Below are 24270 nucleotides of genomic sequence, written 5' to 3'. Positions count from 1 at the left end.
TTAAATAACCTCTTTCTAGACCGCTTAACTCGCTTTTGTTGATTTTCCTGCAAGATGAGGTAGGCCAACAAAATAACCACCTGTGTACCTCAGGGAGCAAGACACCCACAAGTACGTAGGTGGAGAGTGAGGAACTTAGTTGCCACAAGCATTGAACCCTTTGATGAGAAGATGGTGCTACCACAGACCAAACCAACAAGAGAACGGTTTTCTGATTATTTTCCTCTTTGGTAAGTCCACGTTCTGTCAGTTTGTACTCACCTGAGCTGATGGAAGATCAGAAAATACATATTTACACTATTATGAAGATAACTGGGTTTTGGAGTAAATATTATGCCAACACCACTCCTGTCTTAAAGGTAAAAAGGATTAGCAACAAACCAATACCTTCATAAATAATACTGCTGACAGACACCAAGCAAAAAAAGGACATTCTTACTTAATATCATTTGTAAGACTTCCAGAATGTAAAGGCATCATAGAACCCAGAACAAGCATAATAGAAAGGAAAGGACCTTTCTAAACTTATGTGTAAGTAAATAACAAAGATACATGCAACAAAATAGATTTTTCTTTATTCTTGTAATTGAGTACTCACAGTATTTCCTTTTTTTTTTGGTACAAAAGTGGATGCAAGTGTAACATAAAAAGCTCAAGAGCTACACAGAACATAGTATGATTATATCTCCTGTTGGAGCTTCTTTCCTAATCCTCTTCCAAATCCCTCACATACAAAGATAAATTCTTGCAATCCTGACATTAGGATTATTCTTGAAGTAAAACATAAGCTGTAATCTTTCTGAAGCTGCCTGCTGTTTAGAATTAGGGCTGATTGTCTGAGCATATCCATACTGCAGGGACCCACTGGGGCTCATCCTGTGCACGATGTACTGCAGACAGCAGCTGCGCAGATGCTTCTTGTAAATTGTCATTCACAATCACGTGATCAAAGAACTGACCAAACTGAGCTTCCATTTTCTTAGCTGATTCTTCCATCTCCTGTAAATCTTCTTCCTGTGAGACAGAGTAAGTCCATAAAATTTCAGTGCTGTGTAGAGAAACATACCTGCACAGCATCTGCAAAACACCTTGGGCCACATAAATAAGAGGTGAATAGATAATGTCAGTCTGCTTTATTTCATTTACAGTTGCTATAATAAAGTACCTCTGCCACAGTCAGTTCCAGGTCTCAAAAACTGAGCTGCCTGCCATATGCTTCCCAAGGAAGTACCTGGTGTCTCAGGATGCTCCATTTGCCCTAAAACAGTTACTCTCATGATAAAGTGCTGGCAGAGAATGTTAGGGACTGGAAAGTAAATCTACTAATGCTTGTGTTCTTACTCCAAATTTTAGTTTATTTCCCCAGTGTCCATGTTAATTTCTGTCATAGCAATCATGAATCATTTCCTCATAGTTATAGACTGAGGTCTCCAAAATGTTAAGATGCTAAATTTGATGATGATTTGCATGGAAACGATTGTGTCAAAGTGTTGTATATATTCTAAATATAAGATATGCATTTCCTACAAGCAGGATCTGTGTTTCATCTACAGAACTTAGTATAGGATTGATAGTGGTATTAAGCATAGATGAAATAATAATACATTCTTATAACTGTGAAAAAAATAATACTACTGAACAAAGTACATTCCAAGTATTTAAATGCAAACAGTAAAATATGTGTTGACTCGAATATTGACACAAGGCAGCTAAATATAACAAAAATATGCAAAATAGCTTCTCCTTTAAAGACATTTTGATGCAAAGTGCCTCAGCCCCCTTGGTTACAAATTACGATTCTTATGCTTCAAAGCCAGTCTGTAAGGGGAAAAGAAATCCCCACAAAATCCACAGAAAAAGATAGTAATTAGATTTGATCCTAAAGACAACAGTAATGTTTTTTGAAGAGTGTAGCATAGTAGAATGCATTATGTTCTAATAACAGAATCTCAGATTAATAAACTCAATCTCTTTTATTTCCAAATCTCACCTTGAACTTCATGTTCACGTAATAATCCGTAATGATCCTGGCATTTTTACGAGTCTGCCTCATGCAGCCTATGCTGGGTGGCTTGATGAATATAATGTAGGGCTTTAACTCATGGGTCCGGGCTATTTGTATACCCTACAAATGAAGAGTAAAATGAAGTATTTCAAGTGTATTCATCCCGGTTTTACTCCCATAAAAAGCCAGTTGTTTACAACATACTGTGATCCCCAGACCTAGGAGACACTTTTTTCAGGAACACTTGAAAAAGATCTGACTAATAATCCCTGGAGCAGACATTGTTAAGCTACTGTAGCATACAATTACTTAATTCTGCTTGGTAGCATCATTAGGAGATGCTTTCAATACCAGTGAATGATGGAACAGTATCATTAACAGACCTCTACAATCAACCACATAAAAGATGCATTTGAATCCTGTTCTTTTTTGGCTCTGAGAGAGCTACTTTTGGAACAAGTACCTCTTTATTGTTTCATGCTCGAAGAAAGTATCCTGCTTTCAGAACTCTTTACTGTGTAACATTTCCTAACACTAATAAGTATTTTTAAATTACTGCAGAGTAGTGGAGGGAATGAAAAAAAGAAAAACTAAAGAAAATCGTAGCATGTAAACTTGGTCAAACCATGAGATTTAAAATAAAGTATGCAATGCAGCAGTAGCTCTGCTACCTCACTGGTCTTACTTAATACCCTTTCTAAAACTTGTCCTTTAAACTCACACCCTAAAAAAATCATAGTGGCACATCTGTCCAAGTGGCAAGATTACACACCCCATGCCACAACACCCTTTTTTTGCCCCTTTGCTTAAAAATGTAACAGAATAAACCCAAAGGACAGTTTTAGATGTGAAGACTAAGGTGTGACCTCATCTACCTCTTACAGCAGTTGCAGTTTTTGAGTAGTACCCCACAAATCTTGTAACTTAATTTCTGTTTTAAGCAGCACAAGCCACTGCCAGCCTAAGGCTTGGACACATTGGCTCTGCATAATTAAGAGGGAAATATCCAAGAATTACTGAGTTATGGTGTCGCTCTTTACATTCAGTTAGAGGAGATGTTTAAACAGCATAGCCCAAACAGCTCCTAAGTACTAAATATGCAAGCAATTCAGAGAAAGTTAGCAAGGTTTAACTAGACACAGCTCTAAGTATCTTAGATATTTACAAGATCAGGCTTTTATTAGCCTTATCTTCATCAGCAAATTCAATGCAAAAATAGAAGGAAAATAAAAATTAATAGCATCTAAGTGAAGAAGCAGGTTACTAAGAGCTGTAATTTCTGGAGAGAAATGCAGACACAAAGGCACACTAAAATTTTCAGCTTTTGCTTGATTACTTTAAGTGTTGCTGCTTTTACCAAAGGGTGTTCTGAGATTGCTAATAGAAGGACAGAACTCTCAACAGTAGAGCTTGGAGGAGGAAGAAATCCCATGCAACAGGTGTCCACGTGAAAGACTAATCCTTACTTTAAGTAAGTATGAAAACTCATTTCCATACCATCCTGATAATGCAGCTGCTGGCTTGGTAAAAAATGCACTGTCTCAACATACTTGTCACTGTAGTACCACCACCACCCCCTAAGACACATGAAAAGAATAATCTATTATTAAAAAGCACCACGAGGTAAAGTGAAAAACAAGACAGAACAACTAACACTGTTCCAATGGCTCAAGAATGTAGATAAAATTATTTTTCCTTCCAGGAGGTTCCCTGCCCCTTTACCACTCACCTGTGGTTCTAAATCTATTACACAGATCTTCCCTGCGTCAAGGACTGTTCGCACTGCATCAATACTGGTACCATACAGGTACCCTTTGTACTCCCCATATTCCAGCATTCTGCAACAGTGGTGAGGAAGAAGGAAAATGAAAGTGCGTTTGAATTTCAAAAAGATTCCATTTAAAAGTGAAATCTTGAAATATAATCCAGTGATCAGGACTGAATGATCATAAAACCTACTGAATACTGTTCACCTTTGCTCTTCCCTACTACACTAGGCACAAAAACCATTACAATTCATTTCCAAGGTGGGCATTTTTTACTCATCATGGTTTTAAGAATTTTGTGTTTAGAGGTTGGGATTTTACTCGTCAATGCTTGTCAATTACATACTACAAATAACTCCTTAAGTCTGAAGATCTCAAAGCACTTGGTACAGTTCAATGAGTGTCGCTTCTGTAGTGCTGAGCTGGTCTGTCTTAGATTATTGATGCATAGAAAGGACCAGACTCTTTTGAATATTTAGCCCTTATAGTTCAACTACTCATGTGTCATCACTGCAGAGATCCTGCAATGGAGTTGTAGGTCAGGATCAGGTATGATTTACTGCTAAATTTTCAAAAGCAGTCTGCTTTCCAGGAGAGTTAAACTCATAACTTACAAGCACATCTAATTAGCTCAGGACTAGTGAGCCCACTTCCTTTTAGAAAGACTCTGAGATTAACTGTGGAGGAGCTATTTGCAACTGCACAGAGTCTTTGAAGAAACAGTCTCAAGTAGTTTGACTCAAATTTACACCACACATACACAGTAAGAGTGGAGGAGCCCAGACTTAGGACTAACTCCAAAACTGTACTTGGCTCATGTTGCATTTTAGGTAATAAAAATGTAATTCATCTCTCCTACTCACCTGTGGCTATACACCATGTTTTCAAAAGTTTCCTTTGATATGTAGTGATATTCACGACCGTTCATTTCATAACTTTTCTGAACACGAGTGGTGTCTGAAGGATGATATAACACACACACACAAAAAACTAGCTGCAACTCAATTATTGTAACAATTATCAATTATCGTAACTTTATATGTGAAAATGAGAACTTCACGAAGAACTATCAATCAGTATTTTCATAAATAATGAGTTATTTCCATTTGTTAATCCAGAGCAAAAGCCCCATATACCGTAATGGTTTGCCAGTGACAAGTCATTGAAAGTTATCAAAGCACAACTGTATTTCTTGGAATGGAAGAGTAGTTTAATCCAAATAGTTGTGATTCAAAGCAATCAGGAACTGCCTTGGAACTGGTTGCACAACTCTTTACTCTTCAGAGGCAGATTTTTTTTAAAGCTCATTCAGAAAAATCCCACAAGTTTCCCACACTTGCACTTTCCCCTTATCTGGGACCTTAAGCACTAAGTCCTGAATTTTCAGCTAGCTTCAGATACATAATTTCCAGTTTGGTTATCTAAATTACAAGAACCAAATAAGTACAGGTAGAAATAATTTCAGTTGTTACATCAGAAGTTAAGCTGCATAAGTCTCATCTGAGACTAGAAGGCTAATAAGGAAAGCTGCAAAGCCTATTAAGCAACAACTTCTGTTGTCTTCATTCTCATACCTGAGCACTTAAACCCTAAGAACTTGAAGTAACTCCAAGAAACGTTCTTTTTTTTTTGTTTTAATCTAGGAAAGCAAACACCAAAATTTAACCAAATCGTGCGGATAACTTTTCATCTCCATAAAGCTTTTAATGGATTCAGAAGCTGGAACTTGAACATACCTTTGTCTGATTTGCCAAAATGAGATTGATAGTATTTTAAAGTAATCCTTCTGAAAGCAAACAGTACCGGCTTTCAGTAGAGCTGATGAAACAGCCATAGAGCAAGGAGTGTATAAATACACAAAGGCAAGAGGAAGGTACTTGGCATTTCCTATTCATGTTTGAATTGGGGTAGGGGAGGAAAGAGGAGAAGCATTACATACGAGGTGTGGCACTTTGAAACTCTCGTGGGTTACTTGTGATTAGCCTTCGCCGTAGCTCATTCACACCAACTCCTGCAGGACCTGGAAAGTTGGAGGAGCAGCTGATATTACTGACAGGGTACAAATCACTCCCCAGCAATATAGCCACACGCAGGAGGCAACTCAGCAGTACTATTTTAAAAGAACAAACTTATCAAATACTCCCAGACTTAGAAAGGACAGTGGATTTGCCTTTACTCAGTTTGCTTTATCAGGACCATAGAACAGTGCAGAACAGCATCTTTCCTTCAGTCATTACAATTAAAGTCTCCTTGAGAGCCTGCAGCCCACTTAATACAGTACGTCCTATAACAAGCATTATTAAAGGCATCTTTCCATACTGTCCATGATTGAGATTGTTCTAGTCTGGAATTAAATATTCTTCTTAATGTCATATGTATGCATTTAACAATGGTTGTGGAAATGCCTTCATGTAAAGATGTTTTCTATTGAGATACCAATGTTTTCGCATCATTTTCAGTCCCAGTTGAATATAAAACCGAACCACTTTCCTAATAAAATCCGTTATCAACCAGCATACGTAACCAGCTCCTTCTAAGGACTTCATTATTACTGTTTTTTAACACTCAAGCAAAGAAGATGATACCTGCATTAAACTTTAACCCCAATAATGGGGTCGAATTACAACAATTCTTCAAGTGTTGCTTTGAGAGCTGTCTACACAGTCTGTAATCAGCAGCAGAAACCCTTGCTGAAATTTGCCCGCGAAGGTCATTAAGCTCTTACCCACGAGGATAATTAGTCTATGCCGGTCTGTTGGGTGCCGCTGGTACCTGACCACCTCTTCGTAGGGAGCTGCCAGGGTGCTGTAGCAGCTGCTGGGGCAGCGGGAGTAGCAGGACTGCTGGTTGAGCCGGGCCTTCCTGCGACACAGCCGCATGCTTCTGCGGAATCCAGCTGGATGGGGCAAAGGCACAGTACTGGAAAATATACCCGACATACAGGCAACTAGTTCTTTAACCCAGAGGGCCTCTTTCTAAGCCACACAACATACTACCTTTTCTGAGGTTTTTGCAAGGTGAAGGTTAGTGAATTTCATTGCTGCACTTGATATGACAGCTTGGTAGAATCTCTGAGCATTAAATGACAGCTACACAGTAGGTAAAATCCCACTGAAAGTCACCTGATAGCCTAGAATTAAAGACTTGTGAAAGATCCCCAAAACAAGCTGGAGGAGAAGTTTCTGACTACCTGATGCATCCCTAGGGAACAGGTCAACTTTTTTGATAGTGTAGGTGGTTCACTCTCATGAGGCAAGTCTAAAACATTTGCTCCAGCCTCTAGAACATGTATTTTAAAGGTCACTATGGCTTAATAACCATAGAGGTAGGTTTGTTTCTCCACTTGATCAACTCTGAAAACTTCACATATAGGTGTACTTTTCAAATGAAAACCCTCATAATTATTCTCAGTGGATGACAGACATTACTTTTGAGCAAAATTAATCATGAAGTCAAGTTTAAATAGTTGCCAAGCCTCTGTAGAAACCTAACAGGAAGAAAGATTTAAATGAAGATACTGAACATTATTAAGAAGAAAGAGACTTCCTGATGTTTGGAAAACACAGTAAGTTGTATTCCATTTAGTAAGACTTTAGGTGATATAAAGAACAAAGCTTTTTCTTGAACTGCATTCAAGCACTTAAGTTAGATCAAGCCCCAAACATTTTACTTATCTTTAGTCATTGCATACCAATAAAGACTCGTTGACCAAATTCACCAAATTCTTCCTCTTCTAGAATACAAAGAACAAATACTCATGAAATAAAAGAGAAAGCTTAAAAGCTCGATGGCAAACAATTATTGCTGATCCCAAGGAAAAAATGAGTTTCAGTAAATATGTGGAAGTATGACACCTAATTTTAAAAGCATGATACTTTATAATATCAAAATATTTCACATGACCAATGACCAATTCAAATGGGTTATTGTGAGAAAAAAAAAAAAACAGAATGTTTTGGTATTTCCTAAATTAAGTTTGAAACTTTATATTCTATTTGTTTCATTCCCAATATATCTACACGCCAGACAATGTTTTGTAATGGAAATTAGTGAAAAAAAATCCACATAATTTAAGCTTTTCAGGTGAAATCTATCTTACAAGAAGTCTTTAGTTAAAACAATAACAAGTCAGTAGCCCAAAATTTGTAACAAAAAACTTGTAACTCAGTTTCTGCCCCATAGCATATCTGGAAAATGCAACTTGTGTCTGCTCAGATCTTTCAGGCAAAATGAAGACCTGATTTTATTACTTCTTTTTCGTCATTGGATCAGTGATATCTGTGCTCCAACATGTGAGCCTAACCTGTTTCCTCCAGTTCTTTTTGTCCTCATTCTCATGCTGTTCATCATGGCGGCTTCACTATTCAGGTGAGACTTCTAAAGCTATGTATTTTTTTAATTAAATCTCTCATAAAAGACTCAAACATACCAATTTTCCAATAAATCAATGTTCAGGAAGTATAGAAACTGTTTGAGAAAGGTGATTTGAAAACAAATAACCAAGGAAAAAAATGGTGGCAGTGTTTAGTTTTCTTTTCAAAAAGAATTCCTTATTTTCCCGTAATCACACATGTAGTTATCCAAACTGTGCATTCCCTTTGTTTAGGCCTTGTTAAAGCAAGAATGAGATACAGAAGACCTAGGCATGTCTTTAAAAGCAGTATTTGTTCCCAGGAAAAACATTCTTTTCATTTGCAAAGCTTTGAAATGCTTTTAGCACTCTTTGATTTAAACTTATCTCATAAGCATGGAAGTATTGAAACAAAATTAGATGCATGTTAATTGCCCTTTCACATCTATACACTCTTCATTACTTGTACCTTTACAATACAGTTTTATTCCTACATTTCTATATGTACTAACAACTAGTTAATGATTATGGGAAAAACTCCTTGGCACAAAACTGCTCATTCAGGGCAATGTTCAGAGTGATGTTAAGCTGATACATGCCCGTCTATCTACGAGTCTCTTGAGTCATCATTCAAACATGGTTAAATATTTATGTTTTATCTACCCTGTCTTCTGTGGTGTGGAGTGCAATGTAGAATCCTACAGGGAACAAGCAATTCAGCTACCGGGTATTGCAAGAAGAGTGGTAGTTCCTGCTAAAGCATAAACACACATAAATTCTATTAGATTACTGCTACAGGAGACAGGGAGAAATAGTTAGTGTTACCTTCTTTAAGCTCCTCTGCAGATTCAGAGAGAGACAGATATAAAACAATTAGTTTTGAGAAGCTATTCTGTGATCTAGCAAAAAATCTAACCAGCATTGTCCAACACATTTAGGGAACATAGAAAATAGGTACTACAGACAGTAAATCTAAAATATGCTTCTTTGAGCATGAATTCTTAGTTCCCAATGAATGCAATAACTGCAGCATCTATTTCAGAATGGTAGTGCAAAATCTGCAACTACTGGTTAAAGTGGAATGTAGAATAGCAAATATTTGCACCTTTATTCCTCTGACTGTGTGGATAGAGTAGACAGCTGACTCAGCACTTGTCGGAACCCAGAATGTCCCTTGGACACTTTTGGGTGTTCCGGGCCCAGGTCAAAAGCATTTGATACCCTGGAATGCAGCCACAGACCCCTGTGGCTTTGAACCTGATCCATGGAACAATTTACCAACCTTTCAGAAAGAACAAGAAATCACAAAAGTTTAGATTTTATAGTAGAAGTAGTCACAAAGTGAAAGGAAGAATTTTTGAGTGCTGTACAGGGGGGTTTTAGGCCTTGTACAGAGGGGTCTGAGTTTTGTACATGGGGGTCAGAAGTTCAAAGATGGAGGGATTTGGGTGTGCCCTGTCCTCCTTCTTTCTTCTTCCTAACCTCCATGTTCTTGGTGATGTTGGCACTCACAGATTGGTTTAGAGTAGAAAGTCACTATTCAGTATAGGTGATGGGCATTGGGGAAAAACTATAAACATTTAACACGTAATGTATGATATAAAAGAGGGCACCAGCCCCCCGGGTGTCGGAGTGTGCCCTTGCCTGAGTGCTGAACGGAGTGCAGCAGCTCAGGGAGAAAATCTTTTAGATAACATACAATAAACTACCTTGAGACCGGACGACTGAAGACTACTGAGTCTTTCTTTGGAGACACAGGTTGGAGGAGAGACTTTTCCACTTTTCCGGGCCACCCCAATCAGGGAGTGAGGCCCGGCAACAACAGACCCCACAAGCACTGAGCAAGATTTGCACAGTAATCCCCAAGTGCAGCTGTCAGCAACACCCTAGCCTGAAAACAAAAGACTGCCCTGCAGACCTGCTGGTTATGCCTTAAAAGCCTTGGGCATTGCTTGAGAGGGAGAAGAGAACACATGCTTGTGATAAGAGAAGGTGAGAAAGAAGAACTGGCAAGTAGAGACCTTGTGGAGAAGAGCAAATGTAAGGTAAAATGACACTCTTCTCCACAAGATGACCAAATACTTCAAATGAGAAGTTTAGCAGTAGTTCTATTTTAGGGGAGAAATGACTTATTTTAGAAGACTTAAGTTTTGCAGATCTCTCAATGTGCTGTAAATAAGCAGCAGCTTTCTAAATGAAAAAAACAAACAAAAAACCCCATATCAGCTTGGTCAAAAAAAAGTACTTATTGATTGTATTTTTTATACATAAATAATGAATTTTATAAGCATTTTTCTTTCCTGTATGTCAGGCATGCCCACAATCAGGAATCCAGAAGCAGCTTTCCTCTTTACCACATCAACTCCTACAGACACTGAGGATTCAGGCCTCCACATTACCGAAGGTAATCCAATTATCTGCTGACATCAGCGCAGCCCCTGCTGTCACAGCTTGCACGGGTACAGCTGACGAGGGTAGGATAAATCGATCTGCTACTGGTGCACGAGAAGAAACATTCACATCCTCATGGGATAAGAGGCCTGAAACCTTACTACTAAGGTAATCAGAGAACAAGGGGAAGACTTAAAGCAAGAGGATTTTACATAATGGCTTTTCAAGCCAGAATGGCTTCTGAAACTAAACTGGCATTTTGGTTTTTGCCACTTGCTTGTTTCTAAGACGCTTGTCTCTGGATACCCTTCTCGCAGCAGAACAATAGCAAGGAATTTAGAGTTAGGTCAGAGGAACTTACCTGACTCAAATGTTTCTTCATCTTGTATTGTAATCCAGATAGCAAAGATATTAAAATAAATTCAAAATTTAATTCTTTTCCTTCTAATGAATATCAGAATCAGAAATTAGTTTTCCAGCTTCTGTCGGTCTGTCTCACATACACTTTCCCAACTCCTTCTACCTTGAGGTGGCAAAATACAGCCCACCATACTTGAATTAACTGCTTCATCTCTTTTAACACAGTCCTACAGGATCACATCCCTCTATGAGAGCTTCTGAATTATCTTGGAGAAGGAAGAATGAACTGCACTGCTTTAGGGAGCAACTCAAGCTACCAATCTTTACAACTCAGTGTTCACAAGTAAAAACTGATTCTTGCTCCTTGTTCTCCCAAGATCAGGGATTTCTTGACAAGGAATTGTGTGCATTCTCCAAGACCGCAACAATCTATTGCATTAAATATGCAATAGGCAAAAAAGTATGGTAAATTTACAGCCACAATCCAACACCCGAGTCAAAGCAGTTGGATCTCATTCAAGCAAATATTTTTGTGCTGGTCAAAACACTTGACTATAAGCACTGTACACTGGAACTGCAAACAGCTCATTTTAATACACTAATACAATATGAGATTTCCAGAGTATGAAAACCAGAATTTTCTACCATTAAGTTCACTAGGAGAATGAGTGGTTTTATCTAGGAAATGAGGCTTTAAACTAGCTACTGCCTTGAAGCAAATAAAATAATCTCAAGTGAATTCAGTTACCTGTTTCCACACACTTTTCGTCAATCTGCATGTCATCCTCTACAGATCAACACAAGGGAAAAAAATTCATCTGAATCAGAAAAACACTGGAGAGGAAAAACACCCTTACAGATCTTACAAGACTGAACTCAGACATCAGAAACAAGATACATGAAGCTCTAATCATCTTTAGACATCTTTAAGGATTTTAACTGTTAACTCCAATTTAGTGATGTTCTTTGTATCACAGTGAGCAAAAACTCTTAAGTGAGTGCTCTGAAGGCAGAGACATAAATGCATCTTACTTGAATTCTCCTCTTGAAATAATGAAAGGTTTAACATGCCTGTCAATCTGTTTATCCAGTAGATATCTATTTATTACCATGAGGGAATATAATTTTCTGTCTTATAACTTTTAAATTTCTTTCCAACATGCTACACTCAAGGGAAGTATTTTGCTTTTTATTTTTATTATTATTTTTACAAGGAAGAAAAGGAAAAGATCAATTCAGCTCTTTCTCAATCCCCAGACTACATCACTTTATGTCTCGGAAATGTGATCACATGAGCTTGGGCAGTCTCACAGGCTCACAATGCAGCACTGTTTTTGTTTTGCTCTTGCACACCCTTCCAGATAGGCCCAGCAGGAGCTATTTTCCAGTTACAGGGCAATTGTCAGAATATCTGTCAATCACATTCTGCCCATATGTTTCCTTTAAAGAAATACTCTCTTGGAGCTGCTCTAGGAGAGAAACAGGGAGAAGAAAAGAAAAAGAGGAAATTTTGTCTTTCTTTCCTCAAAGAACCCATCCAATCTGTCATTTCCCTGACAGATAATGCACAGCTAAGGTTTCCACTTTAAGATAATGCATGCATCTACTAGGTGAAAAAAGGTGAAAAAAGGCTGGATTTCAATTATGTTAAGCACAAAAAATGCCAAGAACTTGGGCTTCTTCCGCATGTATTTATCAAAATGCCTAATTTCTGACAACTTTTTTAAAAGCCTGTAAAACTACATGTCATATTGGTTCCAGGTACAGAAATGCAATGCTGTCCAGATGTGATTTCCTACCTTCTTCCACAGTGCTTACTGCTCACAGCATATCCATTGAAGCAGTTAAAATGCAATAAAATTATGGTGAAAGAGAGCCTCAGCTCTAGCAAGCAATGCAATCAGTGCAAGAAGAATCCTAGGGAATGAAACACATGCCCCCTGGGATTTATCATGACAGAAAAATTTTATATTTGCATAAAGAACCATAGAAGGAAATGGGGACAGAAGAAACAGGAAGAACATTCTTTTTCTGGGAATAATTGCATATATACAGAAAATTATAGCTGGCAGAAGAGAATATTTCTGGATTATTACCATGAATAAATTCAAGGGCAGCATAGCTTATCTTAGACCTCAAGAAAATAAGTTCTATTATTTTCTCAATAGCTTTGATGGCAAATAAGCATTTCAAACATGGCACTTCTCAGTGGCAGAGTTGGTATCTGTGTCCCTAGAAATTCAGGCCAGTACAATTGTCACTTCAAGACTTACAGCAAATTTCCTAGAGAGAACTGGCTGGCCTAGTGAGGTCCTAGAACTCAGAGACTTTAGAAGAAGTTGAACTCACAGCTTCTCATATGGTCAGATCTCAAGTACACTGGAGACAGCCATCTCCACCATCAGTACTCCAGGTATAATTATCAGTAAGTATTTTTTTTCAGGGGATAGTTAACACAGTTGAAGGTTACAATATGGCTCCAGAAGCAATGACTTTGAATTAAGCTGAATTATATAAGCTTTTATTTCAGTATCCCTGAAACAGACACAAGATCTTTCTTTCCTGCTGTATCGCTCAAGTAACTTTTCACTCACACATTGAAGATTTGAGACAGAGGTGGGGCTGGAAGGGCTGACACCACCAGAATTCTCGCTGCTTCCTACACAGAAATAAATTTATCACAGTTAAAGAAACAAAACAGTCCACAAGCACATTATGCTCCAGTCATATTCGCTGCTTACATGTAAGATTGATCAGTATTGAACTGAGAGAAGACAGCAAGAACTGAAACATTACCAATGTTTTAGCCCACTGTAAAGACCTGAAATAAAACCAATGTGCTATCAGAAGTATTCCATTTTCCAAATCAGCAGCCCAGAAGTACTATGTATTTATATAAAAGTACAGGAAGATAGGCCATACTGTGGCACAGACTCCTGGAAGTGTAAGAGGGTGCTGCTGGTAGGGGTAGTAGCACTACTGCCTCCATTACTGCACAAAGCCACTTGCAGCCTGAGTCACAACCCACTTTGATTTCACCTTGCATTATACAGACTGCAGGTAGGTTTATATTTATTACAGAGTGAAGTTTATCATGTGCTATTTCATGGCCTTATGTTATCCTGGGGGTACCACAGGACATGTGGTTAAAGGATCAGATTGAAGTTACTTACAGCAGTGTAAGTACTCTGATTCTGAATGCATTTAGTGTAGAAATAATGGTCTGTTTAGGCAGAAAATAATAGGCAAGAGATCCTTGTTCTTTCTTGAGTGCTTTTTTTTTCCCTCTGTTCTTCTAATCTGGCTACTCAGTTTTGACCAAAGCTAAAGAGGTCACTCATGCATCACAGGACATCTTTAAAAATATACTATGCTTTTAGTATCCCACACCTCCCCTTGATTTTTTTTTCATCATAGATGATGGTCATTTAGTAGTCAGGGCCTTCAATTTCCACACATCTTTCAGCTGCTACACTCCACCAGATGTCTCAGCAACCAGCATGGAGACTGGACAAGTGCTGCAAATTTCCTAAATGGTATTTTGAGATTATACAGGTGCTTTCAAAAGCTTCTTCTCACACAGGTGCTCTTAAGGGAAAAATAGCAAGAAGTCAGAGATCAGAAAGAGGAAAGATGTTTGTCAGATGTCACTCTGAATCATACTGCTACAAAACTTATGAAAATGTTAAATAACTGGCTCATTTTTTGAACAAGAAATCAGGAACATGATGATTTTTTTTACCTTTTAAGAAGATGATTTGAGGGTATGAGTCCAGCACAGGCACTGAGATCTGAAACTTTCCTGGCCTGCCACCAGAGAGCGTCATTCTGGTCCACAATCTGGAGTATTTCACCCCTCTTAAAAGGCAAACCTGCATCAGCACATGGTATGGCAGGATCTTGCAAGGGCCAGTAATCTGCCATTGCTCGCACGTACAGCTAGTAAAGAAGATATACAAGAGTGAGTGGAAGCCAGCTTTAGAATGGATACAACATGGGCTTTACAATCACAAGGCCAGATGTTGCTGCAACTTCAGTCTAATGATGAAGTCAAGTTTTAAAAACCAAATCAAGCCTTAAACCCTCTCTGTTCATTAGATGAGAAAAAAACCCCCCTTTATCTCATACATTATGAAAAGAACTGACCTTCAACTTGTAGATCACTCAGAAAGTGCCTTTATTACACAGTTACATTTCTACTTACTGTTTTTATTGCTTCAGCAACAACATATTGATGTCAGCTGAGAGGCAGCCATAAAGGCAAGGTAACACTTTAGGGATTGCAATAAACTTCCAGTGCCTTTGTATCACACAATTGGGCACTACTGCTACCAGCCTGGGAAAAGAAAAAGAATGTTTCTTACTGTTGTTTGGTTGCTGACAGGCCGATCAGAAACTGGAATTAATTTGAACATAATTGTCCCCTGGGACAGGGCCTAAATGATTAGAAAAGAATTAAAATATGGTTGGTATTCAACATGAGTAATCAAACATAGGCAAGATAAGCTCAACACAGCATGGCTTTGAGGATACTGCAATGTTTGTGTTACAGATAGAATTCAGGTAGACTGAGTCAATGCGACAATATTGTATTTTTTCCAAAAGGAAACTAAAGGATGAAACATCAGAGTTTTGCTAAATATTTTTTAATTTAATGCAACCTATGTTTCACTGTAAGTATATGTAATTTCAGTATTGATTCATACCAAACTTTTCTACTGAAATCTTATTTAAATTAGCAGCAGAATTTGGTTAGTTGGGTTATATAAAGGGGGAGGAACATAATTTAGTAATTAAGTGTTCCAATAGAGTTTGTATTTCTTATACCTAGAAATCATATAACCATGGCAATTGCACATAGACTTGGTATGATTACACACAGAAATACCTCACTGGCTGGCACTTAACAGTCAAGAACCCTGAAAAATTGAGTGCAAAATGACAAAATGACATCTCAACAGATTTCTTCATAAGAATTTTGACAACAGTAATTACACTGCCCTTTTCTTGCAAGGTGAGGTATGTAGCTTACAAGCGCATTCACTCTGCTTTGGTGCATTTTGTAACATGGACTCTCATTAGAATAGCAGCATTCCAACTTTCTTGTGGAATATTTCTGAGTGGCACTTCTAGAAGAAGTTATGAATCACTGAAGGCTGAATAAATTAGCATTTTTTCCAGAAGCTGCTGATGGAATGGTCACAGTTAAGTTTATTTCAGCCCAGAACAGAAGTTAGATTTAATTCTGCTTTCATATATTCTGATTTCATGAGCAGTTGGGAACTTCATTCACAGTAAGGAAATAATCTGAATTTTCTGTTTAAAATTTCAATCTTTCTCATGTACAAGAGTGTGTAAAAGAGTGAGCATACAGATAATCTTAAGGTGCAAAGTAGAAAACATATTTTTAAAATATTAAATACCAGAATATTAATGACTTGCTCAGGTTCAAGACCCTCAACAGGAACTCCATTTACTTCCACCAGTTTGTCTCCAGCATACAGCAACCCTACCATGAAAACAAATATGAAAACAGCAGCAGGAGTTTTATCACAGCATGATTTATCTTGGATAGGCAGGGAGGGTCACACAGAAATATCACAGGTTTGTAAGTCAGCATTAAAATTTTCCTGCACCATGTATGGAGGAAGGCATTTTGGATTCAGGCTGCACGGCCCCTGGATGGGACTGCTGCGGGTCACAAGGAGCTTGCATGCTTGAGCTTTCTTAATCCTTCCCACTCCTCCATATGACATCTTTACAATCTACTGATGATTTGCCTTAAAATTAGCATAAACATTTTAATCTTGCTCCATTTCCCAAAGTAAATTATGAACCTCTCCTATATTAATAGATGATGAGACTTGGAATCAAATTCCTAAAATCTCCAGATGCAGGGGGAGGTCCTAGGACTCCTCTCTTTCCTTTATAGTAAAGTCTTCACAATATTGTTTTCTTTTCCATGTTCCTTTAACTCAATAAAAATATTTGTCAAACTAGGAACTTAATTGGCTATTTTCTGCAAATTGGGTTTTCTTCTTTATACAAAGGCCAGAAAATACTAAAAGGAACTATTTATAATGATTATAGTTGAATTTTATTCTGATGTTTTACATTTTAATTACATTGCATTTCCTAAAGGACATGGAACACATTTGATTCTACTTTACACATTCAGTACTACTTTGTCATAGGATGACAAAGTAGTAACATTTCCAAGGAAACTCCTTGGAAGATTGCTTAGCTACTACTGCTAAGCAAGGTGTTCAGTAGAGTAGTGCCAAAAAGTATTATTACATATTCCTTAAAGCCCATTATCTTCTAGAATCACCAATGTTTACCATTTCTCCATTAGGGAATGTTCTGCATTTCATACTACACTGCAATTTGGGATATCCAGGTATTGGTGCCAAGAACACATAATGAAAACTAGATTTCTTCGTCAACTCAGTCTAAAACAGCAAATTCACCTGAAAATCTATAAAGTCAGAATGAAAGTCACTGCAATGCATCACTGCTTACAGTGCTGTCCCATGTGCACATCATCTTGCTCTATAATGGAAGATTAACTGTAGAAGCTAAGGTATTATCTTACTTCAAATATCTTATTTCAAGCTCAATTTTATGTATCACTTTGTTTCAAATTCCACGTACCACTTCTGTCTGCCAGCCCACCATGGATCACACGGGCAACCGTTATGTCACCTGTTATCTCATGGCGTTTAATGGTGGCACCCTGGCAGGTAAGAACAAAGAAAAACACATTGATCACCAAAGGAGCCCAGTAAGTTTCCTTCCATACCGCAAGTCTGATCTTCACGCTGACACAAAGGCATTGAGGGATACAGCCTTTTTACCACAGCATGGATATAGCAATAACCACAGAATCATGGAATAAGCCGAGTTGGAAGGGACCGCAAGGATCGCTGAGCTCAACTCCTGGCCCTGCACAGCACCATCCCCAAGAGTCACACCCTGTGCCTGGGAGCACTGACCAAATGCTTCCTGAACTCTGCCAGGCTTGGTGCTGGGGCCACTTCCCTGGGGAGCCCGTTCCAGTGCCCAGCCACTTCCTGGGTGAAGAACCTTTTTCTAATATCCAATCTAAAACCTCCCCTGACCCAACTTCAGAACATTCCCTTGTGTCCTGTCACTGGTCACCAGAAAGAAGAGATCAGTGCCTGCCCCTCCTCTTCCCCTCACAAGGAAGTTGTGACTGTAGTGAGGTCTCCTCCAGGCTGAACAGACCGAGTGACCTCAGCCACTCCTCACACAGCTTCTCCTCAAGGCCCTTCACTATCTTCATGGCCCTCCTTTGGACACTCTCTAATACTGTAATATCTTTCCTATATCATGGCACCCAATACTGCCCCCAGCACTCGAGGTGAGGCTGCCCCAGTGCAGAGCAGAGCAGGACAATCCCCTTCCTTGCCCAGCTGGTGATGCTGTGCCTGATGCCTCCCAAGACACACTTGATCCTCCTGGCTGCCAGGGCACTGCTGGCTCATGTTCAACTTGCCATTGACCTAGACCCCCAGGTCTCTTTCCAGGGCACTGTTTTCTAGCACCTCATTCCCCAGTCTGTCTATACATCAGAATCCAGCACTTTCCCTTGTAGAACTTCACATGGTTGGTGATTGCCCAGTCCACTCCTTTACTGAGGTCTCTCTGCAGGGCCTCGCTGCCCTCAAGGGAGTCAACAGCTATTCCCAGTTTTGTAAATTCTGTGAACTTGCTAAGTACCCTTTCCAGTCCTGTGTCTAGGTCATTTATGAAGCTCTTGAAGAGCACACAGCCAAGGATGAAGCCCTGCAGAAGCCCACTAGTGCCAAGTCCCCAGTCTGATGTAACGCCAGTCAGTATATAACCCTTTTTGCCCAACCCATGAGCCATTTGCTCACCCATCCCATAATGTGTTTATCCAGCTCTGTGCTGGACATTTTGTCCAGAAGGATACTCTGAGAGACAGTATTGAAAGCTTTCCTGAATTCCAAAAGGATTACATCAATTGGCTTCCCCTGATCAGCTAGCTGGGTTACCTTGTCATAAAAGGAAATCAGGTTTGATAAACAGGACTTTCCCCTCAGGAAGCAGGAAGCCGTGCTGGCTGTGGCCAATGACTGCATTGTCCCTCAGGTCTTTTTCAATACCTCCCAGAATAATCTCCGTAATTTTACCAGGCACTGAAGTGGGACTGACAGGCCTGAAGTTTCCAGGGCCGTAATGTATTAATACTAAGTCCTTCAATGTCTTCAACTTCCATCACACCTCATTGATAGATAATTAGAAATATTTTTTATCCTCAAAATTACAGCTATCTTTTCCTAAAACAGATTAGCTAAGCTATACAATATTTGCCGCTTATAACTACAAATGATTACTAAAGAACTCTCTTCCCTTCCTTTTGTTTTGGCCATGGGAAAAACTCTCAGTCCAGTTTGGTTTTATCACATATAATGAAAATACATCTGCCAAATGTTCAAACCCTGAGCAGACAAGGCACTGAACAACCTACACCCACACCATGCATCGATAGATAGTCTTCTCAGGTATTTTCCAACCTCAACAATTCTTGTGATTCTGTAAAATCTGGACAAGAATGCACATAATCCCCATGACATTCCTGGAAAGAAACCAATATGCATCCAATGCATTATTAATTCTTTCTAAGTTAAAAAAAAATTGACAGGCACAAAGGAAGGTTCCTCACCAGAGGCTGGTTGTTTTTCACTAAGCAGACAATCCTCATAGCTTCTTCATTTTCAGGTATGTTGTCTGGCAGTGGTGGAAGGGTTGGTTCAAAATCTTTCTGGGCCACAGTATCATGAGCAGATAGCAAGGCCTGTTGCAAATGGAAACAAGCAAACCAACCAACCCATAAGCAAAGATCATACAATGGCAGAACTTTAAACAGCGAATGGTCAGAAAACAGAAATCACTGAATATGTTCCTTTGTGAACACAGATCCCTTGCACATACTGACATTTTCTTCTTTCCACCAAGAAAATCAAACCATGAAAGTTTTAAGAACAGTTCCTCTGTTTCACATGGAAAACCTTCAAAAGATGAAATATTTCTATTTGGAGCTCTTGGGTTAAGATTCTGCAATTTCAAGGAAAATTTGATATATAATATATCTGCATTAACTGCCCATAATTTAAAACTTTGTAAGAAACATCCTTCAAACACAGCCTTAAGTAAAATGCAGCCCACTGCAGGTACTTCAGGTACATAGTCCACATTTGATCTCATGATCAGGTTAGTTCATCATTAGTAAAGTATGTCTCTTCTGGCTCCTTTACCAATTCTTGTGAACAGCTGCCCATCCATTTCCATTCCCACTGCAGAGAGCTCCATGAGCAAACTTTTTCTATCCTTATGCAGGACTTGCCTTGAAGTGTGGAGAACGCAGTAGCCGTCTTAGCTCTTTGATCTCTCCTGACTGAGGGGCTTCGTGCAGTAACTCTACTACCTGATAAATGTAAGAAAGAAAGCACAGATATGGATTCTAGAGGACAATTCATTTAGAAAGCTCTACGTTGAATGTAAAGGAATGGAGACAGTGTAAAGCTCCCCCATGTTATATGAGTCAGATCATGTCCATATGGTTTGCTGTAGAACTGGACAATATGACCACAGCTGCACAACACTCAGCCAGGCTTAATTTAGTTCAGGCACAGTGCCATGTGCTCTAAATCAGTTTTTGCTGCCATCTCTCAACCAATTTCATCACTAGTCTCAGTTTCTCTACTTCGTCATTAACTCTCCCGCTAATGAAAAGATTTAGAATTCAGCTATTATAATTAGAAAAATCTAAAAAGCTTTTCAATATCCTCATGTCAGTCTGCTTGATTGCAGCCATAACACTGAACCACAGAGTTACATGGGAAGAAAAATACATGGTCAGTGATTAAACAATTAACATTTGTATTCATTACACTGGCCAGGATTTGCGTAGTCCAGCAACCACAGCTGTGCCCACTTCTCATGCCTCTCCCTCCCCCCCACCCCCCCTCCCCCAGTAAGGGCTGTTGAGTAATTTTTCAAATGTGCAAGGAGAGTTTCAAGTTTATATACTGTACTTAGACCTGAGACACAGAATAAATACCAGAACATTTAACCGCAGCAGAGTCCATTCATTTGGTATGGGTAAGTAAAGCAATAAACCGTGCATACATCTCACCTCACGACTCAACGCACGTGCCTGCAGCGTGACAGGATCTGGTCTTTTTCCAAGATAGTGTTGAAGGCATTCATAAATCTGTTGCATGCCATGACAGACAAAACAAGGCAATGATGACATTGACCAGTTCACATGATCATATAGTTACATACATGACAGGCAATGGACAACACTATTTCTGGAAACTTCTCAGTCCAACTAGAGCCCCAGAGTCTGTAATCTAAATTCTTAATATCTGGCACATCTGGAATTGAGTCTTGAACTCAATGTCTTTCCATATTATCAGGCAGCTAGCCAGTTATACTGTAGTTTTGAATTTTCCTAGAAGAAAAGCTGTCTACATGGGTAAATAGGCTCATAGTAATTCTGTGATTTGTAGCCTGTTTCCTTCCTCTGTTTGAAGGCATAATTGCTGCATTTAAAATGCCCTTATGAGCATTCTTATCCAGTAAAAGCTCTTCTTTAAAAATCAACTTTAAAAATCCTTCTTAAAGAAAAGCAGAATTGTTACAGCATTTGTCTCAGAGATAAAATTCTTCTCCAGAGAGAAACACCCATCAAAATTCTGTTCTCTAACAATATAAGATCTTCAATTACACATCAGATGAATGGGATGCAAAATAAAATTGTGTGTTACAGGCCAAGAAGTGGGATGCATAGCCATACAGAAATTTAAGAACAGGAAAGACAACTGAGCAATGATGTGTTCTGTGTCTATCCCCTGGCCTTAATACAGACAGGTAAAGTAGAAGAGTCTAAATGTCTAGGACATTATGGAAGAGAACACTTTATTTTCCTTTAAAGAATAAGTGGTTTTGTCTACTGCGACTGCTGATGTTAGAACTGACATCAGGACTATCAGCACTTAGTGTAAATAAGCATTTATTGTCCTCATATGGCAAAATCAAGTAGCTATTCCCTAGAGATTGTTCTGTAGGTGACCTTTGCTTTCCCAGCTGTGTGGTACCTTACCTTTAGCAGTGCTTGCAACCAGCGAGATCTGAGCAGGTCATAGAGCATGCCAACGCCATTGACATCTCTCTTACAGAGCAAACTGAGCTCTTGCAGCGCTAGAGTCAGAACATGAGATACACCTGAGCCCAAGAAACAGAAAAGCGCAAGACACTTCAGTTCAAAGAGAAGACCAACCAAAGCCAAACAGTGACCCAGACCTTTGAAACGCACCTTTCCTCAATTTGTACTTCTAAGAGATGCACAGACATTTCCTGTCTGCCTTGCTTTTTTTCCTGCAATGAACTCTGTTGCATAAGAGCTATTTTACCATGTTATTAGCCAGCAGGGTTAGGTCAATGCTAACAATTTGCAATTGACCTGTGAGAAAACCATGCAGGCAATCTCACATGTAACAGTCTGGGTTCAAGCTCATACCTCCTACCAAGAAGAGGTGAAACAACAAAAAACTCCCTGGCTTTATAAGCCAGAAACAAATGCCAGGTATTCTGATACTCTCTTAATTTAACTGCATACCACCACTGAACATCAAGAATCATTCCAATTGTTGAGTAGTAATACTTCAGGCACATTCATCTCTCTCATGACTCACGGAAGAGTCACAGAAATCAAGGAATAGAACTTTTTGAAAGGAGAAAGAAAACTGAAAAAGATATGCGAAAGTTTACCATTATCTTTGCTGCTGACTGTTGGCACCTCCATCTTCTCCTTTACTCAAGGAGATTCCACCCACTTTGAATACTGCATTCACACCAAGCTGGTTTCACAAAGATAGATGATGAACTAGGGAAAAGAGCACCCTCATATCAGAATACTGACAGGTACTTTACACTGATAAGAAAGCAGAATTTAAAACAAAGGAAGGGGTGGGCAATAATTTGTATTTAAAGTGCACCACAGGTGTAAAAAAATTAATAAAACATATGAGTCCCACCTGTAAATTCAGCTACCCAGTAGCATCCAAGATGCAGACAGACAAACCTCAATTGCAGTATGGCATTTTAATCTCTATAGAATTGTCATTTGCTTGCTTCATTAGGTCATCTAAAACAGAAAGCTGTTTGGTCCATCTTCTAGCTCTCCAGCTTCTTAAATGTGCTACCATGAGAAGTCGTAATTTTTTCTAAAGATATAAATCTTGTTTTATATCCATATAGCTTGGAAAATAATAATATTCAAGGACACATTACATTTAATTCCTCTTAATATTGACACAATATTAAAACTGAAAGACTGGAGTTTCTACTGTTTTCATTGAGCAAAGACATGATTTTGAAAAAAGGAATCCCTGTCTCTATAACTATTAGAATTTAAGGTCTTTGGAGGATTTGTTCCACAGAGATTTCATTATTTTTCTCTAATTACCTCACAGAGAATTAAAACCCAAGCCCAGATATAAAACCCCACTTCTTACCTTGCTGGTATCATAATCTCTCTCAGGCAATTTATAATAGGTTGTTACTTATAGAGATGGAATCAAAGTTATTTGCTAATCTAAAGATGTGTTGCTGATTTCTTTAATTATAAAAAGCAGCATATACTACCTTATTTTTTTCTTTAGATTTTAAAATCAGCATTTTTAAGGAATGCAGGAAGACAACGCTACTAATTAATATGTATCCATGTTGCATGACCTTTCCACAAATATAATATGCGCCTTCTAAAATTTTCTTTCCAATCCCTTCCCTCCCTTAAAATTCTGTGACAGCCTATCACTAACCTATAACATTTTCTTAAACTAAAACTGGAAGAAGTTCTTCAATCTGCTGTTCATGGCAAACAATGCAGTACAGGATTGCTTCAGAGAATTCTCTGTACTCTTCTCAAAGTAGTATGGAAATTCCCCAGGGAACACCACACACTGCATTTATACCCTAAAGAATCAAGAACCTATGTATGAAACCTCTTAAGTAGCTCAAAATCTTCTTTACATCCTAGATGATTTAACTTCACACTTGATACAAGTGTAAAGATATTGTCATGATTAGCAGTACTGTAGATTGCTCTTAAAGAATTAAATTTTTCAACTGGCCACTCCAGAGGTAACTTGGACTACAAGTAAAAAACTAACATCAAACATCTGAGCACCTCAGCCAATAGTGAACCCCAGTGTGGTACAGTGAATGTGTTACACCAAATTCTGCTAAATACACAGTAGTTTATCTCCTGGATTAATAAAGTAAAAAGGCAGCCATTTTCCTCTAGATTGCTCTGTAGACAGAAAACAGCAAAGGTACAAGCA

The 24270-nt window shown here is 38.7% G+C and overlaps 1 protein-coding gene across 4 annotated transcripts; it reads right to left on the bottom strand.

Annotated features, from left to right (window-relative positions):
* Positions 1 to 553: 553 nt before the first annotated feature.
* On the bottom strand, positions 554 to 23390 carry MPP4 (MAGUK p55 scaffold protein 4). 4 transcript variants are annotated; one of them, XM_068196184.1, is made up of 16 exons: positions 22697 to 23381; positions 22029 to 22150; positions 21057 to 21134; positions 20265 to 20345; positions 19584 to 19715; positions 17528 to 17609; positions 16297 to 16382; positions 15238 to 15309; positions 14616 to 14745; positions 7463 to 7504; positions 6497 to 6667; positions 5711 to 5791; positions 4635 to 4728; positions 3735 to 3843; positions 1991 to 2125; positions 554 to 1014 (listed from the first exon to the last, which is right to left on the bottom strand). In XM_068196184.1, the coding sequence occupies exons 1-16, from the start codon at positions 22728 to 22730 to the stop codon at positions 823 to 825; spliced, it is 1641 nt and encodes a 546-aa protein (XP_068052285.1). In that variant the 5' UTR covers positions 22731 to 23381; the 3' UTR covers positions 554 to 822. The 4 variants fall into 4 exon arrangements, 3 of the variants coding, with proteins under 3 accessions (XP_068052285.1, XP_068052286.1, XP_068052287.1); XM_068196185.1 differs by having other exon boundaries at positions 22029 to 22126; XR_011000918.1 differs by lacking the exon at positions 554 to 1014 and adding an exon at positions 2250 to 3582 and having other exon boundaries at positions 1990 to 2125; positions 22697 to 23390.
* Positions 23391 to 24270: the final 880 nt, after the last annotated feature.

The sequence above is a fragment of the Anomalospiza imberbis genome, chromosome 7, assembly GCF_031753505.1.
Source record: "Anomalospiza imberbis isolate Cuckoo-Finch-1a 21T00152 chromosome 7, ASM3175350v1, whole genome shotgun sequence".
In the NCBI taxonomy this organism is placed as follows: domain Eukaryota; kingdom Metazoa; phylum Chordata; class Aves; order Passeriformes; family Viduidae; genus Anomalospiza; species Anomalospiza imberbis.
This window is presented reverse-complemented; position numbering and strand designations above follow the sequence as displayed.

Bases quoted from the DNA above. Each gene is read 5' to 3' on its own strand.
- MPP4 (XM_068196184.1), bottom strand. From the start codon at position 22,730: ATGGAGGTGCCAACAGTCAGCAGCAAAGATAATG. The intron at 7,505-14,615 runs GTAAAAAAAATC...TTTGTATTCTAG, and splicing joins TCAAATCATCTTCTTAAAAG to AAGAGGAAGAATTTGGTGAA. The intron at 5,792-6,496 runs GTAAGAGCTTAA...CCAACTTTCCAG, and splicing joins TAGACTAATTATCCTCGTGG to GTCCTGCAGGAGTTGGTGTG.